The 27,763-nt window shown below is 45.1% G+C and overlaps 1 protein-coding gene across 1 annotated transcript in view; it reads left to right on the top strand.

Moving 5' to 3' along the window:
- The first annotated feature begins 1,813 nt into the window (after positions 1 to 1,813).
- The window catches only part of LOC126985003 (carbohydrate sulfotransferase 13-like), a 58,994-nt gene continuing 33,044 nt past the window's right edge, over positions 1,814 to 27,763 (top strand). The window contains exon 1 of the mRNA XM_050839228.1: positions 1,814 to 2,741. Coding sequence (XP_050695185.1) covers positions 2,613 to 2,741 — 129 coding nt within the window. The 5' untranslated portion in view covers positions 1,814 to 2,612. The remainder of the gene's footprint in view (positions 2,742 to 27,763) is intronic.

Genomic DNA, 27,763 nt, shown 5'->3' on the forward strand with positions numbered 1-27,763 from the left:
TTTTTTTAAGTAACTCGACTAAATAAATTCATGACGTGAAAATATATTATCATAACCGAAAAGCTTTGAGACAACCACCCCCGCCACGACCACCGCCGAGCATAACGGCGCCGGTCTCCGCCACGCAACGGGTCCGGGTGTCACGAAGGCCTAGGCCTGAGCCGCGCTCCCCGCCACCACTCTTCCCAGGCAGGGGGTGCACTGAGGGTGGGGGCGGGGGTGGGGGTGGGGGGTCATTCAAGTCTTCATAGGGAAATGTTCCCTTACAAAACGAAGGAAAAAGAAAAGTTATGAAATAAGTCGCTGAAATAAATGAAAATAAATTAGCAGATAATTAAATTAATGAATAGATGAATATAGATGAAGAGATAGAAAGATAGATAGATATTTAGATACAAATAGATAGGTAGGTATAGGGGGAGGCGGTGGCCGAGTAGTCAGCGTGCGGGCGTGGTGAGCACGTAGACCTTGGTTCGAGTCCAAACAAAACACGCTAATTTTCCAACCATCGCCGAGTGGCGGAAGATTACCCACACGCTGCCCAGACCTTGAATCAACTCTAACTTCGGCGACTTCGTTCAAGTGGAGCACCGGGGGGCAGCATGGGCCAAGCAAGTCATTTATCACGGCAGCCACTATAAATAAATTTGCCTGCGCCACTAACAGGCTGAGGCCGTCCAAGAGACCCCCCAAGGCCTCATTGTGTGATGGGCGAGGGACGAGGGAATTGACGAATTAATGGACTTCGAAGATTATGAAGCATGCCAGTCTTATATGACACCGAGAACCACAGACCTGCTGACTGAACTCCATGGAAGACAAACAGAAGCCACGTAACTTAGCTTGCATCACAAAGAAACTATGAATAGTTTAACTTAAAGCCAAACAAAAGAAAGCTTAAGCAGAGGTATGTTTCCTCCACCTTTACCACCATCACACACACACACATACACAGATTGATAGATAGATATTTCAATAGAGAGAGAGTAAATTGAATGCGAGGGGAAAAGAGGAAGTCGAATGTTAAAACAAGAACAAGAATTAATTCAATAAAGGAGAGCAGAGCGGGCGGCTGGCGGGCAGGCGGTCGAGGAACAGGTGCAAAGTCATTTTGTTGACCCTTTACGATGCCAGCAGCTCTTTGGTATGCAAGCAACTACCCTACACGCTGCCTCCTGCCCCGCCTTTTGGCCTGGTACAGCCAACACCGCACACTCCACCAGCACTATGCGGTAGGCGAGGGAAGGAGTACAGGGGCTTTCTCGGCCTCGGGGGCATAGGTAGGTATATGGACCCAACCGATGGCCAGATGCGGCGCTCACTGAGGTAAGAAGATTCACGGGAGATTAAAGTGAATCGCTGAATTTTCACAGTACTTCGGTGCGAGTAACAAGGTGGGCAGCGCCTCCTTGTGTAATGTAGTGAATAGATTACTGTGTCAGATAGGAGCACGGGCAGCAGGAGGTAAGGGGCAGTGGCAGTACAGTTAATAAATGAGGTTAGGAAGCATCAACTCTTCCTGGATGACGGAACTGGTCTGGCCGCTGTGTGGGTCTCCTGAAGGACTCGTGGGCGAAGACGCTGCGCTGGTTTGTCTGTATGTACGTACGTTGCCGAGGAGGGATAATATCTCACATACACGCGAATGACATGACGTAACCAGGGAAATGCGTAATATTATCTTTCCTTTAATAAAAAATGCCAACAAGAGAGAATATGGCAACACCGAAGACAGTATCACCCACATAACAGGCAACGAGAAATATCGCAAAATCACTCGACATAATAACCCAAATAGTGTGAGACAAAGTTGGAGAAAAAGGGGAAACAGGGAACATTTAACGAGTGAAAGCATCTCTTCAAACGCAGCTTGGCTATAAATAGATAAAAATTAGGTTGAGTCGCGGCGACATGGAACCTCTTCGGGCAAGTCGGCAGGGTGACCAACCGGCAAGGCGGCAACACAAGACCACATCCCCCACCGCCTCCACCCGCGGCCACTCCCCCAGCCACTCTCAGTTACCTGTCAGCAGGCAGGTGGGAGAGTGCGAGTGACGGGAGGCTGGAGGCACGCGACAATGGCTCTGCTGTGATTCATTAGACAAACTGGATCATAACTCCTGCCGTATCTAGTCTATGAAAGACACCTGCGGAGAGGACGTGATCGCTTTGCCCAGAACCCTTGCTCGCCTTGCTGCCTGCCCGGTGTGTGGGTCTGTGTGTGTGTGTGTGTGTGTATGTGCCATGCTGTGCTGTAGACGATCAACGGCGGCCTCCCCGGCATCTGTGTTGACGACTCCCGACACGGTCTCTTAAGTAACAATCCCGGAACGCAAGATAACCCGACATAGCCAACAGGTGAAGTGGTAACAAGAACAACACCAAAAACAGTGATCTCTACTTCTAGCTCATACCTCCACTACCCATCTACAAAAGGCTGAGAGAAAATGTGACTGTTGCTTCTATCGCTGCGTTTCCAGTTCCATGAGATGCATTTAGATTACCGAGAGGCCTAAAGAAAGATCGTGACCCGTTACTCAAAGCACTGACCTGTTTGTTGCTCCTGACGTTACGGTGTTGCAAGTGTTGCTTCGTCAGCGCCTCCTGCAGCCATGGGAGGGAGGATAACACACAAACACATGGTCCTGGGCGCCGTAGTGTTCTATAGCATCCTCGCCCTCACCACCAACATCCTGGAGACCCCAGACGACAAGAGGGACATCTTCAGACTCGAAAAACTGGTGAGTGTGATAACGTTTGACAGTAACCTTCCCATCTATACTTGCTCACCTACCTACACACCTAACCTTGTATTTTCACGCAACTCAAATTAACGTAGCCTAGACGTCAAACCCTCTCACCTATAGCTTACTTTAACCTTCCCATCTACACTTGCTCACCTACCTACACACCTAACCTTGTATTTTCACGCAACTCAAATTAACGTAACCTAGACGTCAAACCCTCTCACCTATAGCCTACTTTAACCTTCCCATCTATCCTTGCTCACCTACCTACACACCTAACCTTGTATTTTCACGCAACTCAAATTAACGTAGCCTAGACGTCAAACCCTCTCACCTATAGCCTACTTTAACCTTCCCATCTACACTTGCTCACCGACCTGCAAACCTAACCTTGTATTTTCATGCCATTTAGTTCTAAGAAACTCAAATTAACATAGCCTAGATGTCAAACCCTCTCACCTATAGCCTACTACCCCTCAGTCACCTTGCATTCTGACACATTTACGATATCAGGTAACCCAACTTCTTGCAAACTCCTATCGTGTGCAGATCTCTTTTGTGCCACGTTATTAAGTAAATGTGTACACTTAAATTTCACACGTAATTCTATACTTTCTTCACACAAAACCATTATTATCGCATTCGTCTGGATCGCCCACCCGCTAAGAAAAGATTCTATACATTGATAAGAAACGTTTGCTGTCCTCTCTTCCTCCTCCGGCCGAGACCTTGATCTTAACCTCAGCAGTCCCCTCCCCCACCTCTCTCTCTCTCTCTCTCTCTCTCTCTCTCTCTCTCAATTCATTTACTCTATTTCTTCCTCCTTTCCTCCTTTCGCCATCCATTATTTTGCATCTCTCTCTCTCTCTCTCTCTCTCTCTCTCTCTCTCTCTCTCTCTCTCTCTCTCTCTCTCTCTCAATTCATTTACTCTATTTCTTCCTCCTTTCCTCCCTTTCTTCCTTTCGCCATCCATTATTTTGCATCTCTCTCTCTCTCTCTCTCTCTCTCTCTCTCTCTCTCTCTCTCTCTCTCTCTCTCTCTCTCTCTCTCTCTCAATTCATTTACTCCATCCTGTTCCTCCTTTCTTCCTTTCGCCATCTCTCTCTCTCTCTCTCTCTCTCTCTCTCTCTCTCTCTCTCTCTCTCTCTCTCTCTCTCTCTCTCTCTCTCTCTCTCTCAATTCATTTACTCTATTTCTTCCTCCTTTCCTCCCTTTCTTCCTTTCGCCATCCATTATTTTCTCTCTCTCTCTCTCTCTCTGTTAGGTCGCGTGGCACGAGTTCACAAATAGCAGACGATTGACAGGAGGGAGGGAAGGGCTTAGGGGATGCAGGGGAAGGGGGGGGGGGTGCAATTTTGATATATTTTTCTCTTTCTTTCTTTCGTTCACTCGATCTTTCTTTCATTCTTTCTCTCTTTCTTTCGATTTTTTCCTCTCTCTCCAAGTCTACGTAAACTGAAGAAAATGAAAAAAAATGTGGTTGGATAAAGAACACACATCGCGATCTTACTGACAATCGTGTAGAAAAATAAAACATGTTAATAACAGTAACAGGAGGAGGGTATCGGGACACCTCTCCTCCCGAAATTGACTGCTCTTTCGGCCACCTCTTTGGATTCTTTACAGGAGCAGCGAGTAGCGGGCTTTTTTTCATTATTATTTCTTTTTTGTGCCCTTGAGCTGTCTCCTTTGTTATAAAAAAGTGGATAAGAACAATCTACGTCTTTAGTCCAGCAGCGCTTCTAGAATTAGTATTTGTATCCTCATTTTCTATCAAACGTCCGTCCTTGATTTGATTCCGATTGTAAGGTTTGCGTCTATGGACCGTATTATAAGACACTCGCTTCTCACATCAGCTATTTCTAAAGGTCAAACAGGGGATCAATCGGGTTCTAATGAGTGTTTTTTTAAGGTTCTAGGTACAGAAGAAGGGTCAAACTATCACCAGGGTCATAAAACTTCTCTTGGAAATGCCCCAAACTCCTACGAAAGCCTTGTCAAATATGTATACTTGGGCGCCGATATGTTTAGAAATACGGCCCTATTTATGTTAGTCTATATATGATCAGTGAGTGCCGAATGTACGCGGGCCCGTATCTACCTCGTGAACAGCTCCGTATACTGGCTAAAGGCAACGTGAGATGTTTCGTATGCTGAATATTTAGCTATGGTTGTCTTTCTTGCATTTCTCGTATATTTCCACTCTGTTAGGTGGGTATTACTTTTAAGAGTGGGGTTATTCCGACGTTTTGTCTTTAAATTAGTGCTTTACACACTCGGTGCCGCGGCAGGCAACACCGATACTGTAAAAAAAAGTTGATAAACCAGGGGTAAGGCCCTCCGCTGTCAACTGCTAGCCAGTACTGTCTGTTGTAACGGGTTTTCGAAATACTGGCTTTCCAATGCACCTTTCTTTTTTCTTATTCCCCTTGCACCTAATCAGAGAGAGAGAGAGAGAGAGAGAGAGAGAGAGAGAGGGGCAAACAGACAGAAACAAATGACTTCGCACTATCTTTTTGACATTTTCACACCTCCTCCTCCTCCTCCTCCTCCTCCCCTCTTCTCCGCCGAACGAGGTTGCCCGACCCCCAAACCGGTGCTGTTAATGACCCTATACAACCTCCCCTAAAACCCCTTCTACCCCCCACCCTCCAAAAAAGAAAGTGTTACATAAGCTCTTGTTATATGTGTGAGGGAGAGAGAGAGAGAGAGAGAGAGAGAGAGAGAGAGAGAGAGAGAGAGGAGACCATTTTCAGCGCCATTTGAGATAACAGGAATACTTGAGGTCCTTCGTAGCCGGGCCGATCGTGTGCCTTTCTCGCAGCGCTATAAACAAACGGCCATTTTGCAGGGAATAAAAAAAATGGTTAACGAGCGGAAAGGGTGAGAGAAAAAAAAAGGAAAGTTAGCACACACACACACACACACACACACACACACACACACACATTTGAGGCATTTATTTTGTGACCAGTTCCTGTTCGATTTTAAGTGAGGAAATGTGTAAAAATTTCTTCTCCTTACTTTGGTCTTTCTTTCTTTTCTTCTTTTTTTTGTTCTTCTCGTTCTTGTTTTCTTGTTCTTCTTTTTGCATCTCATTGTCTTCGTTGTTCTTCTTGTTCCTGTTCCTGTTTTTTTTTTGTTATTCTCCCTCTTTGTTTTTGTTTTTTCCTTTTGTTCTTGTTGTTCTTTTTCTTCTTGTCTATCTGCAAATTACCGATACGTGCTTTGTTAAAGAAATCCTAACAAAACCCTAACATGAATTCCTTACCTCTATGTGATTCTTACTATTAATAAATCACTAATTTATTTATCTCCTTTACATATCTATTTATTTTCATTTGCTTGTCGTTTGGGAGGTACTACTCAAATCATCTCGGACGCTTGCATGGCTAATAAATTCAGGAAAACACCATGACAGCAAAACTTCGGCGAGATGGTGTGAGGGCGCATTGTAGGGTGAAGGGTTAGTGGCGGTCTTATAGTTTTATAGTCCATTAGGCGAAGGGCAAGGGAGGGTAGGGAACGACAGGGAATTGAACAGGTTGTATAATGCAGTTTTATAATGCATTAAGCCCCTCTGTGTAGGCGTGGGTTAGGGTGTGTCGTTGGGAGGTGTGGGTCAGGCCAGAATTTGTAAACACGTTCAGGTTTCACAATAAATATTTCCAAGGGTCATAAAAGGAGATTTGTCGGGTTCTCGTGAGTACTCTTTTCACGTTCAACTCCCCTCCTTTTACTGATAGTTTTCTACCTCTTAAAGTCCACCGCCATGTTGCCTCTCTTTCAGTCTTCTATTAATATATTCATGCTGACTACTCTTCTGAACTTGCTAACTGCACCATGCATGCCTTTCCCCCTCCCGCGGCCCCGCTGCACTCGACTTTCTACCCTAGCTCATCCCTTATGCAAGAGTTAACCAGCATCTTCATTCTTTCATCCCTTACACTGGTAAACTCTGGAACAGCCTTCCTTCGTGTGTATTTCCTCCCGCCTACGACTTGAACTCCCTCAATAGGGGAGCATCGAGATCCCTCTCCTCCCGAAATTGACCTCTCTTTTGGCCACTCTTCTAAACTCTTCTTTATAGGGGCAGTGATTAGCGGGTTTTTTTTTTCTCATTATTATTTTTTTGTGCCCTTGAGCTGCTTACTTTACTGTGAAGAAAAAGACGTTCATGGTGCAGAAGCCTCGTCAAACTATTACTAGACTCATAAAACTACCCATAAAAATCAGATTGGGGTGTGATGTGTTAGCCCCGAAGTGGTAATGAGACGAGGCGCGCGAGTTGCAGTCCAGCTAGGTTGTGCGTTGCATAATGACAAGGAAGTAACAGTTATATGCTTCTGTTGTCATCATCATCATCATCACCATCATCATCATTCTCATCAGCGACAGGCCAGAGACACTTGTTGGCGGAGTGGACTCGACAACCAACCTCTTCTGCTGTAGCCGGTCTTTGGCATCCGCCCATCAAGAGACCGGCTTCAAGGGGCGGCCCGCTTATGCAAGAGTCTGCGAGGGTAACCTAGCAGAACCTCGAAGCACCACCACCATCATCATTATATTCGTCATCATCATTCTCATCATCATCATCGACATCATCATTATTTTTTACTGTTTATATTTGTGTTCGTGTTCTTTTGTATTTTGCTTTGCTGTACTTTTTCTTTCTCATTTCTTTTTGTTTTTTCTTTTTATTCATTTTTCTTTCATTATTTCTTCCTTCTTCCATTTTTCTTTCTTTTTCTTTTCTTTTCTTTATCTTTTCTTTTCCTTTTCTTATTATTTTCCTCATCTCCTCCTCCTCCTCCTCCTCTTCAACAAAGTGAAAATTAATTAAAGTATTCCTACGATGTGGAAGCTTGAAAATCGTGCAGTATAAGAATCTGACCCAGGTACACCCACCCACACCCACACACACACACACACACACACACGCACACTTTCTTAAAACTTCTTGACCTAAAATAAGAAATGCAGCCGTGGTAAGATAGTCTCCTTCTCTACCTGCTTCTAATGCAAGGAAATGTTCTTAGAGTCACAAGGGAGGATAAGGGTTGCCGTAGAAAAATGTGAAGGGGTGAAGACGATGGAAATGGTGTGTGTGTGTGTGTGTGTGTGTGTGTGTGTGTGTGTGTGTGTGTGTGTGTGTGTGTGTGTGTGTGTGAAATAACTGTGCTGTGGTCTGTTTTTTTTTTGTTTTTTTCGATTTTTCCTCCTATTACTCACCGTGTTCTGCTTTTTTTTTTCTCTCTCTAATTGGTGGGTAGATTTTACCCTTGCCCTGAATCCACCAATCGCGTGCAGCCAGAGTTGGGGCGGGGGCGTGGCCTGATTATGGATTGGCCAATGATAGGCGCTTGATAGGGAAGGGGGCGGGGCCTATCTGCGCAGTTAGTTTGAATTGTACTACGTGTATGATTATTATTATTATTATTATTATTATTATTATTATTATTATTATTATTGTTAAACTCCCTGATAATATGTAGTGATAGGATTATGGATTGTAGTTTAGTTTCGGTTTTGAGTATATCATCGTCTGCATAATCATTATCATTCTCTCTCTCTCTCTCTCTCTCTCTCTCTCTCTCTCTCTCTCTCTCTCTCTCTCTCTCTCTCTCTCTCTCTCTCTCTCTCTCTCTCTCTCTCTCTCTCTCTCTCTCTCAAAAGAATCCATCTCTCCGCCCGGTTCTCTGTCAGCCTCTTAGACTTTTTACAATTTCTGGTGTGCCATTCTGTTACTCTTTATGTCCGTTTTGTCAGGGCTCGCATAATACAACCTGCTCTCTCTCCCTCTCCCTCTCCCTCTCTCTCTCTGAACCAGAAGCTTACGTAAGAATCACTACCCGCCGTGGACGCTAATGCCTGTGCTAAGTCACGTGCCGCCGAAGAGGAAACAAAAACGGGGAGGTAAAAAGCGGCGGGAGGTGTCACACGCCTTAATGGGGGAGGAAACAACTGATATACGACGTTGATGAGACGAGTGTAAAGAATTAGATGGTGTAAAATTGGTTGTTATAGTGTCACAGGTGGGAAGGAAAGGAGATTTGATAGGTATAAGAGGAGACTAGCGTGTGTTATCAGGACCTAGTAAGTAGTGTAGGGAGGAGTGGTAATGTAGTTGATGGCGATGTTATTGTAGTGTTAGGCACGTGGAAATGAAGACACGGAAACAGTAAATAAAGGAAACAGACGTACAATACAAAAACATACAATAAAAACACACAATACATAAGAAAACATGCAAACCAAATGAAACATGACCAAAGGTAAGAATGCATAGGGAATAATAGTGTAGGGCTTGGGGTTGTTACGGTCTTTTGTTAATGTAGCAAGACTGTGGTCATCATGTTCAGTAATTGCTCATGAATAGACCTCGGCGTGATGTGAGGGCGTGATGCGGTTATTAAGTGGCGGTAGATATTAATAAATGTTAATCGACAACACGAAAGACATCACTCGAGTTTGTTATCGTACTCCATGCTATTAGTACAGAATTCCCCATGCTTAGAAATAGCCGAGAGGGAAATTTCCGTGGAAGTCTCCGGCATTTTATTTTAGAAGCGGAAAATTCATATCGTACGCTATCCAGACCTAGTGCTCTTAAATGTTACAGCGATATAAGTGTAACGTATTGATGATTGTATGATTGTTACTTTCCATTGTCTCGGGTTAGAGAAAAGAGGGAATTAGGGTGAGGAATTAACTTTGATAAATTATTCGTAAGCCAGAATTTTGCTATTTCAAAACTAACTAAGTCGTGCACACTCGCAGATGTATGAGGTTCCAGTATGAGGTTCTAATCAACATATGAGGTTGTAATCAATCTATCAGGTTCGAATTAATATATAAGGTTCTAATCAATGCGAGGTTCCAATTGTTGTGCGAAGTTTGAATTAATATATAAGTTCTAATCAATGTTCGAGGTTCTAATCAATATACGAGGTTCTAATCAACACATCAGGTTCTAAACAATGAGAAGTTCCAATTGGTGCGGGAAGTTCTAGTTAATATATGAGTTCTTATTAATATTCGAGGTTCTAATAACTGTGTGCGATTCAATTTAATATATGGCTTAGAAATGCTTTGTATAACAGATAAACAGTTTTCCAAGGTAACATAAATAGCTGTACCGTATATACTTAAAAGTGGAATGCAAAGGTTAATGCTAATTACTCTATATGAATTCCTGACTAGTATGGGAGTTTAGGTAATAGGGGGAATGGAATTGGAGGGAGGGGAGAGGAGGGGATGAGAGAAGGGAATGGAAGGGAAGGGAAGAGGAAAGAGGGGAGGGGAGGGGAGGAAAAGGGATGAGAGGAGGGGAGGGAGGGGAGGAAAATTGATGAGAGGAGGGGAGGGGAGGAAAAGGATTGAGAGGAGGGGAGGAAAGGGGAGGAAAAGGGATGAGAGGAGGGGAGGGAGGAGAGGGGAAGAAATGAGAGCAGGGGAGGGCAGGGCAGAGGAGGGGCTGAAAAGAGGGGAGGAGAGGGGAGAGGGGAGGAGGGAGGTTGCACTCGTTAAAACTAGAGGAACGTTAATTACCTAAAAAAACCGTTTCACCTGGCTTACGAGATACTAATGAGGCCGTGTGTGTGTGTGTGTGTGTGTGTGTGTGTGTGTGTGTGTGTGTGTGTGTGTGTGTGTGTGTGTGTGTGTGTGTCCAGCATTCCTAACACAATTTCTTCATTATGATGGATGGTGAAGGGTTTGATGTATGTGTGTTTGTCTTTCTGTCTGTCTGTCTGTCTGTTTGTATGTCTATCTGTTCGTTCAGCGGGTTCCTTTTTTTTTATTCAAGATTGTTTTTTCCTTTTAATATTCTTTTTTTTTATCGTCGCTCTACATTTCATAACATTCTCATTTTCTCTCTCTCTCTCTCTCTCTCTCTCTCTCTCTCTCTCTCTCTCTCTCTCTCTCTCTCTCTCTCTCTCTCTCTCTCTCTCTCTCTCTCTCTCTCTCTCTCTCTCTCTCTGTAATAAATTAATTATGATTAGATTAAATTATTATATATTGATTAATTATGTGGTTGATTAAGTCATTGCATTTCGTTTCTTTATATATTAGTCTAAGTGATGGTGGAGGTGGATAGATATTATTATTATTATTATTATTATTATTATTATTATTATTATTATTATTATTGTTATTGTTATTTTTATTGTTATTCTCCTCCTTCTCCTCATCATCATTGTTATCATTCTCATCCTCATCATCCTCATCATCTCACATTACATAGCACTATTACGTTATTCCTCAAATATGCTCGACCCAACAGTTTTTTTCGTTGGTCGTCATCTCGGCGCGGCATCGTTCCGCTGTGCCGCCTTGCCTCCTCCTCCTTTACCGTTGTTTGTGTGACGCTCGGCTTGTCTCTTCGTTTTATATCACTCCATTGTTTTCTGGAGAGCGGTAAGACAAGTGGCGGTCTCCCTAACCCAAGCCTGTTTAGTGGTCCAGTGTCAACATGTTCTTTCTTGCCTCGTCCAGTTTGTTTGGTTAATTCATGGCTACGTTTTTTCTTGTTGTTGTTGTTGTTGCTGTGTTATCCTAATCCTTGCCTCTCGTGTATGGTACAATTCGATACTCCCTACAATATTAGCGTCATAGTTCGATCTAAGTAGTCGTCCTTTTTTATACGTCGGGAAACTTATTAATGTAACTATACTTATACCACGACAAAGTCCGTTGAAGTAAAGGATAAACAATATTGGACCCAAAACTGATCCTTGAGGGACACCAACTGAAACGCGAACTGAACCCGTTTATTTTCACTTTTTCCTTGAACTATTTGCATCCTGTCAGTACGCCACGCCTTCCATCACACGCCCTTCGCCTTCCATATCTAAACATTACCCGATTAGCGAGCTTGATTGGAAAGTCTTCTGCAGCTCGGCCGCGAGAGGGGAGGAGCCATGCAGGTAGAGAGTTAGCATGAGAAGAGCGTAAAGATAATAAGGGAAGTACTCCAGCGGTCTACTTAAGAGGTTGAAGAGAGTCGGTAAAAAAAGATTAAAGAATCCCCCCGAGGTAGGTAGCTGCGACCAGAGTTACAGGTACAAGGGAATGCTATCTCCCTCACCGATAAGTTGCCGTCGGTTTCGAACTCACAGCCCTCTAGGTGCGAGTTTAAGTACCACACCCTGAGCCACCCGACTTCATGGAGAGTCAGTAAATGGATATGAATTGATAAAACAAGGGGTGGTATGAGGTAACACTTGCATCTCTTCCGGGTTCTGTCGCTGTTATCAAGTGTTTGGAAACGTTTGCTGCAGTCGAAGTTTCTCTTGCTGTTCTGTTGCTGTTTCTGTTGCTGTCTTGGTAACACTCATTTATACTGTTGACTTGCTATATACATTCCCTTCCTCTGTTGTAACAATAAGCTGAAGAAAAAAACAATCAAAGTTCAGAATATCGAGGGAGGTAATGGAATGATGGTAATGAGGTAATGTTGTGTGTGTGTGTGTGTGTGTGTGTGTGTGTGTGTATGGGGGTGATCGAGTTTTTGATGTTCTTCGGGTAATAAGAGAACTCCTTCATAAGAGTTTACGTTCCTGTTTTATCGGCCAAGTTGTCGCGGGCCACGTACAGGTTTCTCGGAGTGGGAACCAACGTCGTAAAGCTCCTTGGGATACGAGACACAAACGGGTTCCATTTTTAATTAAATCTTCGTTTCTTCCTCTCAAATGCCTGTGAGCAATGCATGATACCTCTCTCTCTCTCTCTCTCTCTCTCTCTCTCTCTCTCTCTCTCTCTCTCTCTCTCTCTCTCTCTCTCTCTCTCTCTCTCTCTCTCTCTCTCTCTCTCTCTCTCTCTCTCTCTCTCTCTCTTTATGGGATTGCATTTTATTTAGAACCTTTTTTTTCGTTCCCAAATAATTAGTTTTTTTGCTCCTCCACTTTTTTGAACTGTAATTGTTTTTTTTCTTTCTTCAGAGGCTTCAGGAAGTGATTGTTGTTACCTGGTTTTGTTCTTTCCTCTGTTCCATTCTTTATTGTGTCTGGCTTTCCATTTTATTAACCACCTTTTGTTGTACGTGACCCCAAGTAATTTGTTTTATGTTCCTCGATCTTTTGAACTCTAATTGTCTTTTACTGCAGCGGATTTACTCTCTTTGTCTCGCTTCCCATTCAGGGCAGTTCAGCGTCAATCGGTCTCACAGCCTTCGGTCAACCACGACGTAATTGCTTCTTTCCGTAGAGGCAGCCATTGTTTTCTATCACTTTTTACAGCGTCACGATCGATTTTCTTTTCTTTTACAACTGCAACCGTGTCCTTCTACCGTAGACCCTTTTCTTTTTTTCTTTTTCATCTTCTTTTCTTCACGTGTTTATCAATCTCCGACCAGGACTTTTTTTTTTCCTGTTCACCTGTCTCACAATCTCCTTTCCTCCTCTTCCTCCTCCTCCTCCTCCTCCTCCTCCTCCTCCTCCTCTTCTTATCATCTCCTCTCCCTTCTCCTCCTGATCATTATCACATCTTTTTTATTACGTTACGTCAGAGTCATTAGTGATCTCTCTCTCTCTCTCTCTCTCTCTCTCTCTCTCTCTCTCTCTCTCTCTCTCTCTCTCTAATGGCCGGGTTTTCATTCCTATCACCGCAGTACCGGTATGAAACCCGTCATTATCTCGGCGCAGCGGAGAGAGAATGTTCGATAAAGTGACCCCTGCATCGGCGTACCCATACATACTGCCACCGAAGAAAACGGGTCACGAGGTTGAAAGAGACATTAGGGGAGGGCATGAGAGAGCGAAGGAGATAAGAAGGAACAATCAGCATCGGAATGGGGTGGTTCATGTTGCCTCAAAGCACGACTGGGAAGGAAATCTCCGCTCGTGTGAAAGGTAAAATAGAGATGACTGCTTCTAAATAAACTCATGTGGTGGTATACTGAAGAAAGAAAAATATATATGATACGCAATACTTACTACTCCGGAAATGACTTAATAACAGAACTGAACTGACGAAAGAGGAAGTAATAGGTAATGACACTGGAATGGGTTAGAATTTAAATAGGTGTGTAAAACGCGTAGATACACAATAAATAACACAATCTAAGGTTCCATTCCTACATAATCTACCTGCATATTTTCACCTATAGTCTACCATGGAGTGAACAGGTTATATAGTAGCCAGCACACGTACGATCAGGTAGCCGGGTAAGAGGATTAGATGAGAAAAAAAAGAAGATTAAGACCGCGTAGGTTAGAGGGAGCTATAGACGCAGTAAGGTGGCAAGGGGAGAGGATTATAAGCGAGTAAAAAATGTCGGATCAAAATCAAACATGGGGAAGAATCGTACGAGGGAAACGATGCTGAAAACGATAAGGTGATAAGGAGATAGGATCGTATAGGGGAAAAAAGTGGGATTGAGATCACTTAAAGGGATTAGGGAAGATATGGGAAGGGACGGAGTGGAAGATGGATGGGAAGGGAAGTGAAATGATGGGAAGGGAAGGAGGAAGGGGAAGAAGGAAGGAAAGGAGGAGGGGAAGAGGAAGAGAAGGAAGAGAGAAGGGGAGGATGAGGGGAAGAGGGAAGGGAAGGAGAGGGGAAGATGGAAGGATAGGAGGAGAGAAAGAGGGAAGGGAAGGAGAGGGGCAAGAGGGAAGGGAAGGAGGGGAAGGGGAAAGGAAGGGATAGGGGAAGAGAAGGGATGACGAAATCGGGTGGAATGGTGTACTAGGAATGAAGGGAATCCAGCACTGTATAGCGACTAATGAAGTCTGGAGAGTGACAGGAATGTTTTAGCAGTCTCTCTCTCTCTCTCTCTCTCTCTCTCTCTCTCTCTCTCTCTCTCTCTCTCTCTCTCTCTCTCTCTCTCTCTCTCTCTCTCTCTCTCTCTCTCTCTCTCTCTCTCTCTGTGTGTGTGTGTGTGTGTGTGTGTGTGTGTGTGTGTTAAAGAAACAGTACAAAAAGAAAGAGGAAGGAAATAGGCTTCAACAGTAACACCTTTCCTTTCTTTCCGGCCGCCATGAGAAAATTTCGGTCAATCTGCAAGAGTCAAAAACTAACCCTGGCATTGTTAAAAGTGGCCGCAATTCGTCGGTTTGTCAGAAAATCGTCGAGGTAATAGCTGTTCCATTCTGTCCACTTCGCAATAAGAACCGATGATTCACTGGGGTTTACAGCAATCTTCAGACATGCGAAATTCACTGTTTTTTTCTTTCCTTTCGTGTGTCGTGTCACCCAGAGGCTAATGTTCCCTTGTCTTGTGTCTTTCTGTCTGTCTTCCACTTGTAGGTCACTTCTTCCCGGAATGTACAAAAAGCCGTGAGACTCTGCTCCATGATTGATCCAGAATAACACAATTTTAGTTTTTCCAACCGTCTTCCTCTTCACTATTTGTTTCATATACTTCTCATCATATTCTTCTCTCACTTCCGCTGTGTGGTGGTTAGCGTCCCTGAGTATGAATCTGCGGGCTCGGGCAGTCGGCGTGCAGCACAGCCAGCCTTCATTTCAGGCTGGTCGGTAAATAGGTACCTGGGGAAACCTGGGGAAGGTAAACTGTGGTAACCCGGATGTAACACTCGACCTGTGTTGGGTTAAGGGTTCTTTCCCACCACAGGCTCAAGGGGCCAACGGGAGCGGTAGCACATGCTCCCAACTTTACTTTTATTTTCTCCTTTTCATCCTCTTTTTCGTTCTTGTTCATCTTTTCTTGTTCTTGTCCTTGATCTCTCTTTTCCTCTATTATTTTCTCTTCTTTTTTCGTAATTTCTTCCAGGGCAGCAGCATACGTAAGAGACGGTAGTATTGCCAGGTTGGGGTGTGACAGGCAGCTTCCGGTGGGTGGGTGGCTCGAGCCGGGGTTGGGAGGAACAGACTATTATGTTGATGGTTCGTCACGGCGCTCCACGATCTGTGCCTTGCCCGCCGTGACTAGTGTTTTGAGCGGCGTGACTCCTCGGGCTTAGCGGCTCATTTTTTTCCCCCGTCTGTTGGTAATATTGACGTATTTATTCATTTATACATCTGCTTTGAAAGAGGTGGGGGAAGAAAGAGGGAAATGAAGAACAAGTAGAAAAGAAGAAACATGCGAATAAGAACAAGATAATGATGAAAAATATGGAAAAGAAAAAAAAACGAGAGTAGGGAGAGACAGAAAAAGGGAAATGAAGAACAAGTAGCAACGAAGAACGATATGAACAAGATAATGATGAAAAATATGGAAAAGAAATAAAGAAAACAAGAAAAAAATATATACAGACTTGCAAAGAGTAGTACAAAGAGAAGGAGGAGAATGATGAGGAGGAAAAGAATGATGAGGGAGTTTTTCTTTTTCGCAGGAGACATTTCAACAGGAAAATAATAGAAGAGAAAAAAATGCTCTCACCTCACAGATCAAAATAAAAAAAAAAATGCTCACCTCACAGATCTCTATAAAAAAATGCTCTAACCTCACAGACCTATATAAAAAAATGCTCTCACCTCACAGATTTATATTAAAAAATGCTCACCTCACAGATCTCTATAAAAAAATGCTCTCACCTCACAGATCTATATAAAAAAATGCTCTCACCTCACAGATCTATATAAAAAAATGCTCTCACCTCACAGTTCTCTATAAAAAATGCTCTCACCTCACAGATCTATATAAAAAAATGCTCTCACCTCACAGATCTATATAAAAAAATGCTCTCACCTCACAGATCTATATAAAAAAATGCTCTCACCTCACAGATCTATATAAAAAAATGCTCTCACCTCACAGATCTATATAAAAAAATGCTCTCACCTCACAGATCTATATAAAAAAATGCTCTCACCTCACAGATCTATATAAAAAAATGCTCTCACCTCACAGATCTATATAAAAAAATGCTCTCACCTCACAGATATATATAAAAAAATGCTCTCACCTCACAGATATATATAAAAAAATGCTCTCACCTCACCGTTCAATATAAAAAAAGGCAGATAAATATAAAAAAAAGACCGTGATCAGATTTAGTTATAGGCATTTTACACAGCACGAAGTGGCAAACTAACAGCTGAAAAAAGAATAGAAAAAAAATGTATATAAAAGAACAGAAAAGTATATAATGTATGCTGCTTCTCACCCACAAAAGGATGAAAACCGTACGAAAAATGTGCCCAAAAAAATGAACATAACCTGTTTTGCCTGACCCGAGCACGGCTCCTCGAGGTGTTCCCAGGTTGTCGACTCGTCTTACTTATCAACTGGTTTATTTTTACTCTTAAGGCGAAGAAAAGAAAAGGCAGATATAGAAAACGACGACTAAGACCCAGTGGAATAATGGAGTCAAGGCAGAGAAAAGGAAAACAAAAGATATACAGAAAAGAAGAAGGAAAGAGAGAGAGAAAAAAAAAAAAAGCGGAAGCAGAGGAAAGAATAAACGAATGTAAAAGAAATAAAAGATAAAAGTATGTTCGCGATTTTCTGCTTCTTCGAATATTCCAGAAAGTGAAGAAGGAAAGAGTAAAACAGACAAGGAAAAGTAAAAAAGAAAGAAAGAAATATACTGACTACTTGTTGCTCTTCCCAATAAAGCAGAAAATATGAGGGTAATAATTTGAAGAAGAAGAAGAAGAGAGAGAGAGAGAGAGAGAGAGAGAGAGAGAGAGAGAGAGAGAGAGAGAGAGAGAGAGAGAGAGAGAGAGAGAGTATTTCTTCAAACAAAACAAAGAAATAAACAAAACAAAGGAGGAGGGAAGCAAAAGCCTAAAAAAAAAAAAAATAGAGGAATATATAAGTCTGTCCTCACCTGTCTGCCAACCTTCGTAAATTGACCCACAAAATTACGGGTGATTTAGCAAAATTTTCCCTCATTCTTACTTTAGCGTGACTCAGCGCTTACTGTGTGTTATCTTGCGTCATGAACAGGTTTTTGGGGGGCAGCTGACCGGGGATTTTTTTTTTTTTTCTTTTTTTGGTTCTCGCTTTCTCAACTGATTTCGCGATATAAATGAACAAGAATATACTTAGATAAGGAAATATTGATAGTGTTTAAGGATGAGTAAATAGAAAATGTACACCATAATATTCAGCATAGTTATATACATTATGGATTTAAATATTCAGCAATGGCTTCCCTTGATAGATAGATAGATAGATAGAGAGAGAGAATACTGCGTAATTATTTTCAACGTGTAATTCAGACGAAGAACTCATCATCTGTTGTAAATGACACGAAGAAAATATGTACTCCTTAGTTTCTCTCTCTCTCTCTCTCTCTCTCTCGCGTAATGATAGCTATAAGGTCATGTAAAGTAGCGACAGACAGACAGGCAGACAGACAGCAGCTGACGGCCCACGCACGGTACTCAGAACAGCGGCCGTGACAAGGAATGCGAATGTGTCTGTGAATGTATCAAGTGTTTTTATTTGCTTTTTCCTTCAGTTGATTAGTACGCTTGTTAGTCTGAAAGTTCGTTGATTGGTTGGTGTGGTGATTCTATAGTTTAAGTTGTCTGTATTTGTTGGGGTTTTAGTGCTTGTTCGTTTTAGTGTTTCATATGTATCGTTCGGGATAGGTGATTCGTATGTAATGTGAATCGTGTTATATGGTTTCAAAACTAACTTATCTAGTTTCTTCGTCGATGAAGCCGGTGCACTCGGGCTGCAGGTACTGTACGCACCTAGGGTTTTCTTGCCGAGTACAGCCTAGAGAAAAGGGCTTTTGAGGTGGTTTACTTATTCCCTCACGACAGTTGGTTACATTTAGTCAGAGTTAAAAAACAAAGCCACAAGAAGTCCGCTAGGCAATGCTCCAGTTACAGTAACCAGAATAAGAGGCCAAAAGACAGGTCAATCTCGGGAGAAGAGGTGCTGTTCCTGCTATGCCGCCTATGTCTATTTACTCCTATCCTCCACGCCCCGTTCCTCCAGTCCCCTCGGTGTCAAGTCTTCTCTCATGCAATCTGTCCATCTTCTCATTGCCTTCCTGTACGACATATTGGGTAGGGTAAGCGGCGATTGTTTCTACTGAGGTCTACTTGTCTGTCTCCTTGCCTGTCTAAATATTCGTCACTGTAGGTTTTTCTGGCTTGCCCCCCTCACACTGTGCCGACTCTGGGCCTCGACAATCCACCGGGTAGAATCTATCTACTTGCTTGTGTGACCATTTTTTTTCCTATTTCTATCTCTGTGTTTCTCTATAACTCTGAAAGGTCTGTAGGTAGCGAAAAGGTATAGACTCATTACTAATCAAAGCAGCACAGGTGTAAAGTGGGTCAGGTATGCGCCGTTCTTTACTCCAGGTGGGCCAAATACAGGTGTTGTAGCCATAACCCGGTCATTACTCGCGGGGAACAGGTGTAAGCAGGTACAGACCCACTATTACAGCCAAAAGGGGGAGGGTACAGGTACAGCGCCGGGGGTAGGTAGACTAGTCACCTGGAGTGGGTGGATGTAGGGTGTAGATTCGTGCTAGTAGGTGTGGAATCGAGAACACTTGGTAGTCTTTCGATGAGTGTGTTTTATTTACGTGCTTGGCAGTGGCATAAAAACGTGACCTCCCTAACGTAAAGTCTACAACGGCTGGGGAAAGAAAGTAAGATAGATAGTTAGTTAGATAGATAGATAGATAGAGATATAAAGACAAGGGGGGGTCACTTTTGATATCTAAGAAAATCTATTACACACACACACACACACACACACACACACACACACACACACACACACACACACATGATACAGGTGTTGGCGGCGCCGTGTGATGCCGTGTTCACCCGATATGATGTGACGCCTTGCATGTGCGTCCCGTCACTCAGCGGTCACTTTTACAGACATCTTTTCCTCGGCCGTCCTTGCTCGCTCGCTTGCTTCCTTGCTCGCTGACTCTCTCGTTCCTTTTTTCCCTCATATCTTTTGCGCCATTGTTTCTTCGTTCCTTCGTTCTTTCGTTCTTTCGGTCCCTCGTTCTTTCGTTCTCTCGTTCCTTAATTCCCTTGTTCCTTCGTTTCCTTGCTCCTTAATTCCCTCGTTCCTTCGTTCTCTTGGTCACTCGTACCCTTGGTTCCTCCTTCCCTTGTTCTCTCTTTCTCTTGATCGCTTAAGGTTTGATAGTCCTTCACCTCTGTATCACCTGTATCGCGGTGAGTCACGGAGATGAGCACCGAGGCCACGCGCAGCTTTACCTTTACTTGTGTCGCGCTGGTGTGTGTTGCAGTGTGTGTTTCGCGTCGCTGTGTTGCAGTGTTTTGATGATAAGCGCCGCCTCGCGTGTTTATTGGCCAAGGTAGTGGAAAGGGACCGGTTCTATGCGCTAATTGACGCAACGGAACAGGTAGTTATAGAAGATGACATTAACCCAGTGAAACATCGATAACTCCTACACTACCACTACTTATACCACCGCTACTACTACTACTACTACTACTACTACTACTACTACTACTACTATTACTAGAACTACACTACTGTAATATAACTGCAACTATACTATCACTCTTTACACTACTACTACTACTATTACCACAATCACCACCAACACCACTACCACCAAACTCACCACCAACACCACCAAAACCACTACCACCAAACTCACCACCAACACCACCAAAACCACTACCACCAAACCCACCACCACCACCACCACCTCCATTTCATCTATTTTTTGTTTCCACTGCAGTCAACCCACGTCATTTTAACCCCAACATCCCTAATGAGAGAAAGAGAAAAAAAGGGAGAAAAAAAAAACAACCACCGGAGATGCCATCGGAGTTGACAGGAATCCCTCGACAAAAGTGACCCACATGAGAGAGAGAGAGAGAGAGAGAGAGAGAGAGAGAGAGAGAGAGAGAGAGAGAGAATTGGAGGAAAGGGTGAAGGAAGGAAAGGAAAAGGAGGAGGACTGTAAGGAAAAGGAGGGGAAATAGGAGGAAAAAGTAAAGGAAGGAAAGGAAAAGGAGGAGGAATGTAAGGAAAAGGAGGGGAAATAGGAGGAAAAAGTAAAGGAAGGAAAGGAAAAGGAGGAGGACTGTAAGGAAAAGGAGGGGAAATAGGAGGAAAAAGTAAAGGAAGGAAAGGAAAAGGAGAGGAAATAGGAGGAAAGAGTAAAAGAAGGAAAGGAAAAGGAGGAGGACTGTAAGGAAAAGGAGGGGAAATAGGAGGAAAAAGTAAAGGAAGGAAAGGAAAAGAGTGAGGAATGAGAGGAAAAGGTGAGGTAAGGGTAGCAAAGATCACCTCCCTCTCCCATCCATACCCATCACCTCCCTTCCCCCTTCCTCCAGACCCCATCACCTCCCTTCCCCCTTCCTCCAGACCCCATCACCTCCCTCTCCCATCCATACCCCATCACCTCCCTTCCCCCTTCCTCCAGACCCCATCACCTCCCTCTCCCATCCATACCCCATCACCTCCCTTCCCCCTTCCTCCAGACCCCATCACCTCCCTCTCCCATCCATTCCCCATTACCTCCCTTCCTCCTTCCTCCAGACCCCATTACCTCCCTCTCCCATCCATTCCCCATTACCTCCCTTCCTCCTTCCTCCAGACCCCATCACCTCCCTCTCCCATCCATTCCCCATTACCTCCATCCCCCATCACCTCCCTTCCCCCTTCCTCCAGACCCCATCACCTCCTTTCTTTCTTCCCGCCCGTCTTTCCCGTCCTCGTGATGGGTATGAACACAAGTCAGTTTTTGCTTCTCCACCAACCTGCTTGCCCCCCCTCCCCCCTGCTTGCCCCCCTCCCCCCTGCTTGCCCCCCTCCCCCCCTGCTTTCTCCGCGAAGCTTCAATTTACGAGCTAGATTTAAAGAAGAATGCCGCCCCCATAGCTAGACTTCCCCTCCTATCCGTTCCCTTGCCTCCCCCCATTCCTGACCCACCCCCTTAAGTCCCCCTCCCCCTTCCCGACTCTTGCGCCCCCCTCTCCCCCTTTCCTGCCCCTTCCTTCCCCCCTTCCCGACCCGCTTCTTGCTCCCCCCTACCTCCTTTCCCGACTCATCCCCTTGCGCCCCCTTCCCGTCCCTGGCCTTGCGCCCCCTCTCCCTTTCCCGACCCGTTCTACTGCGCCCCCCCACCCCCCGATCCTTCCCGACCGTCTTACTGTGCCCTCTCCCCCTTTCCTAAACCGCCCCCTTGTTTGCCCCCATCCCCCCTTGCGCCTCACCTCCCCACTTAATGACCCGTCTTCTTGAACCCCCTCCCTCCCCTCCCCCCTTTCCCCCTTCCCTCCTGCACTCGCGAAACCAGATCCGCGAACCTCCGAACACACGGCGTCTCTGAATTACGTAAGACATTAATTAACTTTCCTCCCTCGGCTGTGAAATCGGCAAAGCGAAGAGGATGACGAAGGTGACGGGCGTGCGTGGGGTACAGGCTATGCGGAGGAGGAACAGCGGTCATAAACAACAGTATCCGCAGGTTTTCATATTTCAATTTCGGTGCCAGCTTGTATATAGGGAAGATAGGTGTAAGAGAGGGTACGAATGCCTCTTCCCTCCGCGCCAGACATAGCAAAATATACACGAATTCAATGATCACGCGCAAAGGAAACAGTGACTCGCCTTCTCTTAGCGTTAACCTCCGTCAGATAACTTAGGTGCCAGGATGTAAGGAAGGAAGGTGTAGGGGAGGGTACGAATGCTTCTTCCCTTCGCGCCAGACATAGCAAAATATACACGAATTCACTGATCATGAGCAAAAGGAAACAGTGACTCGCCCTCTCTTAGCGTTAACCTCCGTCAGATAACTTAGGTGCCAGGATGTAAGGAAGGAAGGTGTAGGGGAGGGTACGAATGCTTCTTCCCTCCGCGCCAGATACATCAAAATATACACGAATTCAATGATCACGAGCAATAGAAAAAAGTGCCTCGCCTTGTATTAGCTTTTACCTCCGTCAGATAACTTAGGTGTCATCAGCATGCAGGGCGGGAGGGGAGAGGGGGGGGGGTACGAAGACTTGCCCCCCCGCCCTCCCCAAGTACCTCAGAACCTGCACGAATTCACCGACCACGCACAAAGGGATCAGTGGCCCGCCTTGTCTAATACTTTACCTCCGTCACATAATTTTCATTCTTTTACGCAATACAGGTTTATGCATAGATAGTCCAAGGGAGCGGACGGGGGAAGGGGGGAGGGAAGGGGTTGAGGAGGAAGCCCGCAACAAACTGGTCAACAAAACAGGAGAAAGAGAAGAAAGATCCCGGAAGATAATGACCAACTTTCGTTCCCTCGAGAAAGAGTTCAAGTCGTAGGAAGGAGGAACAATGCATAGATCGGGTCCTTAGTTAACCTGTTCTGCTTTATTAACCTACGAACACACGGGGAGCCGCCCCGGGTACACTCCCTCGACGGTTCCCCAGGTGTAGCTGAAACGCCAGAATTTACTCTTTTCTATACTCCATCACGAAACGAAGCACACGAGAAATTAATCCAGACAAGGAAAGGTTTTGCCGGCGCCAGGGATCGAACCCGCGACCAGCGAGACGGGAGAGCCACTCCTTAACCAGTCGGCCAAAGAGGTATGTCCCCTTCGGGAGGCTCGCCCATCAGGCAAGTGGCTGCACTACATAGCGTTTCCCAGGTGTGTTCAATTACCTGACATCCCGGGGCAGGCAGGTGAATACACTTTGGGCTGCACACCTGTATGGGTACGGACAAGCGAGTTGGCGGGGATCAGGTGACTGCCCTAATAAGCAGGTGAGGTGGAGCAGGTGTGGCGTGGGGGCAACATCGCCTCCACTCCCCCTACAAACCACTCACTCCATAGTCCGGTTTTCCTTCCTCGCTCCCATTGGTCGGTGCGCCATCCACGGCAATGGCATGGGAGGTGAGGGGGGAGAGACTGGGGCAAGATTTGAGCTGGTGTGGGTGGGAGCAGTATCAAACCTCTCCGTTCTCGAAATCGACTTCTCTTTTGGCCTCTTGTTCTATTTTTCTCTTGTCGGGGTAGCGTCTTTTTCGGTTTCATTTTTACATCCAACAAATATTTAACAAGATTACCGTAACGCGAGGAACATCAAGGTATTTCTTTATCGGATTTCTCTTAACGTCAACCCTGCTAACCGAGAAGGCTGCAGACCTCAAGGAATGTCAAAGAATTATCATATTTCTCGGTATTCTTTCCACATCATCTGCACACTGCCGGGGAGACTGTTTTCCGTCATCTTCCTCGGTTTTCTGTCACACGAAGCGGCGGGTTGCGGGGATTTTTCTCATCTCTGTTCTGCCCTCGGCCCGCATCTCTTACATAACAAACATGGATCGTAATTTACTCACATCCATGAATATAATATAAGTACTTGATTTATTAACTGCCATATAAGAGCCCAATGAGAAGTTATGGCGATAGCGGTTTCTGGAATACAAGACTTCAACCTCAGCTATTTACTTAACGGCTTAAGCTTATACGTAAACATAAATTTGTCCTTAAATACAAAGTAAATAATCTATATGAAATTAAGGTGCGCGGCGAGTATAACAGGTTGTTAATTATCCCCGGAATGCAGCACTTCAACAGGATCCATTACTTATAAGGCCAATTAACCTTCACATAACTCCGAGGCGCAATAAGAACACCAGCAGGCGTTAATTGTGCCTGGAATACAGTATTTTACCGGCGCGCCATTACCCAGGCGGGCCGGTACAACATTGGCGGGCACACATCCTTCAAGGCACGTTAATTGATCTCAGCATAATCCAGAGGCACGATAATTACCATATTAGGCGCTAACTGATGATAGCGGACCATTAATTGCCCCACATTTACATACCAAGCTACCTGGAGCGAGCAAAAGGTGCAGGTGAGGCTCTGTTCTGGGTCCCGTCTAGGTGATCATGGAGGGGCGTGCGTGCGTGCGTGCGTGTGGACACTTGTGATGTAAGATTGCAAAAGAAACTATGGAAATTTTAAGTGAGAAAGCGATGGGTTGAGTGCACGCGTGGCTATGGCGGAGAGGAGAGAAGGAGAGGGATGAGGGAGGGAGGGAGCGCGTGTAGTCATGGGCAGAGATATATGGGGTTGACGGGTGGGTTATTTATTATTATATTTCTTTTTGCAGCAAAGGAGACAGCACAAGGGCACAAAAAAGGAAACAATAATAAAAAAAGCCCGCTACTTGCTGCTTCTGTAAAATCCGAAGAGGTGGCCGAAAGGGGGTTAGTTACGGGATTACGGGAATCGTTGTAAAGATAAAATAATAGTTAAGGTAATTCTGCATACCCTGCCTTCCTATATACATACATACATACGTACATATATACATACATATATACATACATGCATACATTTTTTTTTACAGTAAAGGAAGCAACTCAAGGGCAAAAATAAATACAATGAAAAGGTCCGCTAGCGTCAACATAGTAGTATTTCCATCTGCCTTCACCATCCATAAAAAAATAAATTGATTGTTAAAATGGTTGCACATACATAAAAACCTACCCAACTACCTACCTACCTACATACCTACACACATACATACACACACCACATTAACCATTCCATCCGGCTGCATCAAATCTCTCCGCCGCGTCTCGTCCACTCATCACGGTGACTTTTTTGCCTTTTCTCGTTAGCGCGAAGCAAAAACTCGTAGCCGCTTCCCCCTCCGCGAAGAAAGCAGGGAAGAATCCGGACTCATCCCTCACCGAGGCTCCCGCCCACGAAGGAAGTTAATCGGGCGTTACTAAATGCTACGAAGGGAATCAGTGAACGTCGAGGGCGCACTGAGGAACGGCTCCTCGTCCCCTACATCAAGCACGAGCCGCCGGGAAGGAAACGAGGTGGAAGACGATAAAGATTAGCGAATTAATGGACGATGAAGCCGCTGTGAGCAATTGCCGTTCGGACCTATGCCGGGAACAAGACGCGGGGACGGCAGCGAGGAGGAAGGGATGAGATGAAGCGTCTAGACCAGTTGTTCCACCCGGGGGCGCGCCCCCCTAGGGTAGTAGTAATTTCCAGGGGGGCGTGAGCCCTGGGGAAAAGTAAAGTATTTGTTATTCTCTCAACAAGAGTGTGGCCTAATACTGAAATGTTTACGAAAAAATGTAAAAGTATCGATTTTACTTACTTAAGTTTTCTAAATCGATAGTCCACTAGGCTTTACAGTTTCTGACCTTACTGACCCCTTGGGGGGCGGAGGGTCCCTCTTGTGTACTGAATATTTCTCACTGGTGGCCCCGTTTTCAGGTCCTTATCATTCCTATTGGACAAGTTTGATTTTTTGTTCAGCCAATAACTTATATAAATGCAAGGGAGGGGGACTGGAGGGAAGGACCAGCTTCTAGAGGGGCGTGGTAGCACGTACAAAGCTAAAACCACTGGTACGGACAGTCTCTCAAACTACGTGTCTCAGAGTTTTTACTAAAGGCACGATGAGACCAGCATGAGTTACTGGACGGGCCGCTCATCAGGAACAAGACGGCGTTGGTAACAAGGATGACGGAATGAGGCGCATCGACAGTCACTCACTCGGACTGCAACGTTCCACAGTGTTACCACCGGAATTAAGGCACGATGAGACCAGCATGAGTCGTATATGTTCCTCCCCACATCAGGAACAAAGTGAGGTTGGTAACGAAGAGGAAGAGGACGAAGCATAAGGGAACAGTCACTTTTTATCTGGGACCTAAAATGCTTCTCCCGTACCCGGCTTCAAGAAAACGGAAGTAGAGGAAAGATCACTAACTCCTATCTATTACCAAATACTTCCCTTCCGTTATGTCTTGAAGGAGAAAACGACAAAAAAAAATACCTCCCGTCTCATCCGTCTAAAGAACGATCATCCCAACATCCATAATAGGAATCCAATCAGCAAAGAACGCCACTCCCCATTAAAACACCTCATGGATTCGAACCCAGACCACCATATATTAAACACCACCAGGAGGCCACGACTGGAATAATACGAGCGGTGAACGGCCGCCGCCCAATTGGTAGCCCGTCTCTTGAAGTGCAGTAAAGCTCCCCGCCCCTCCTCACCCCTCAAGCTTCTCCGCCCCCCCTGTTCCCCCTCCCCTGCCCTGCCCCCTCGAGCTCTCCCGCCCCTCCTGCCCCCTCGAAGCCTGCATGGGTACGGAGTGTAACTGTACCCAAACAGGTTGGAAAATAGCACCCTATACGCCCGGCGGTTCAATAGGGAGACAGGTTGCAGGCAGGAAGGCGGGAAGGAAGGGAGGTCAAGAAAGCAAAAAAAAAAAAAAAAAAAAGGGAGGGGGAGGAAAGATGAGATGGGGAGAAAAGAGGAAGGAGAACGAGAGGCTCAGAAATGACGAATCAAGGGGAAGGAGGAAGTGAGGAGGACGAGAAACAAGAAGGAAGGGGAAGGAAGGGGAGATGGGAAGAAAGAAGGGGATTGAAGGGGAGTAGGAAGACGAAGAGGGATGAAGGAGTCAAAAGGAAGGCGAGATGGGGAAAAGAAGGGATGGAGAGAGGGAGTGAAGGAACTGGAAAAGGGATGAGAAGAAGGAAGGGAGGAGAGGGAAAAAGCAAAAAAAGAAAGGAGAACGTGTGCAATATGGGGTAAAAGAAGGGAATGGATAGAGAAAGAGGGACAGAAGGGAGGCGGGAAGGAAAGGGAAGGAAGGAGGGAGGTCGAAAAAGCAAAAGGAAGGGGAAGGAGAGCGGAATTGGGAGAAAAAAGGGTATATATGAAAGGAAGGAAGAAGAGAGAATGGAAGGAAGGAGAGAAGAAAGGGGAAGGAGGGTAGAAAAGGGAAGAGGTATGGGAAGAAGGATGGAAAGCAAAAATGAATGGAAAGGAAAGACGGGGAAAAGAAAGGGGAAGAAAGAAGATGAGAGAATGATAGGAAGTGGAAGATGGATGTAAGGAGGGCGCAAAACAAGAAAATAAAAGAATAGAAGGAGGAATGGAATGGGAGAACGAAGAAGGAAGAGGGGGATTGGGGATGGATGGGGGGGCTGGAATTGAGGAGGGAGGGGAAGGTAGGGGAGTTAACCAAGTGCCTCGATGGGAAGGAAGAAGTGAGGGGACGAAAGAGGGCGGAGGCCATCACGATCCTTGTCCATTAATCAGTACGGTACGAATTAATGCCTCGTCACCTTTTGTGTGTGGGGCGTCCGTGTGCAT

Source organism: Eriocheir sinensis, chromosome 58, assembly GCF_024679095.1.
Source record: "Eriocheir sinensis breed Jianghai 21 chromosome 58, ASM2467909v1, whole genome shotgun sequence".
Classification (NCBI taxonomy): Eukaryota; Metazoa; Arthropoda; class Malacostraca; order Decapoda; family Varunidae; genus Eriocheir; species Eriocheir sinensis.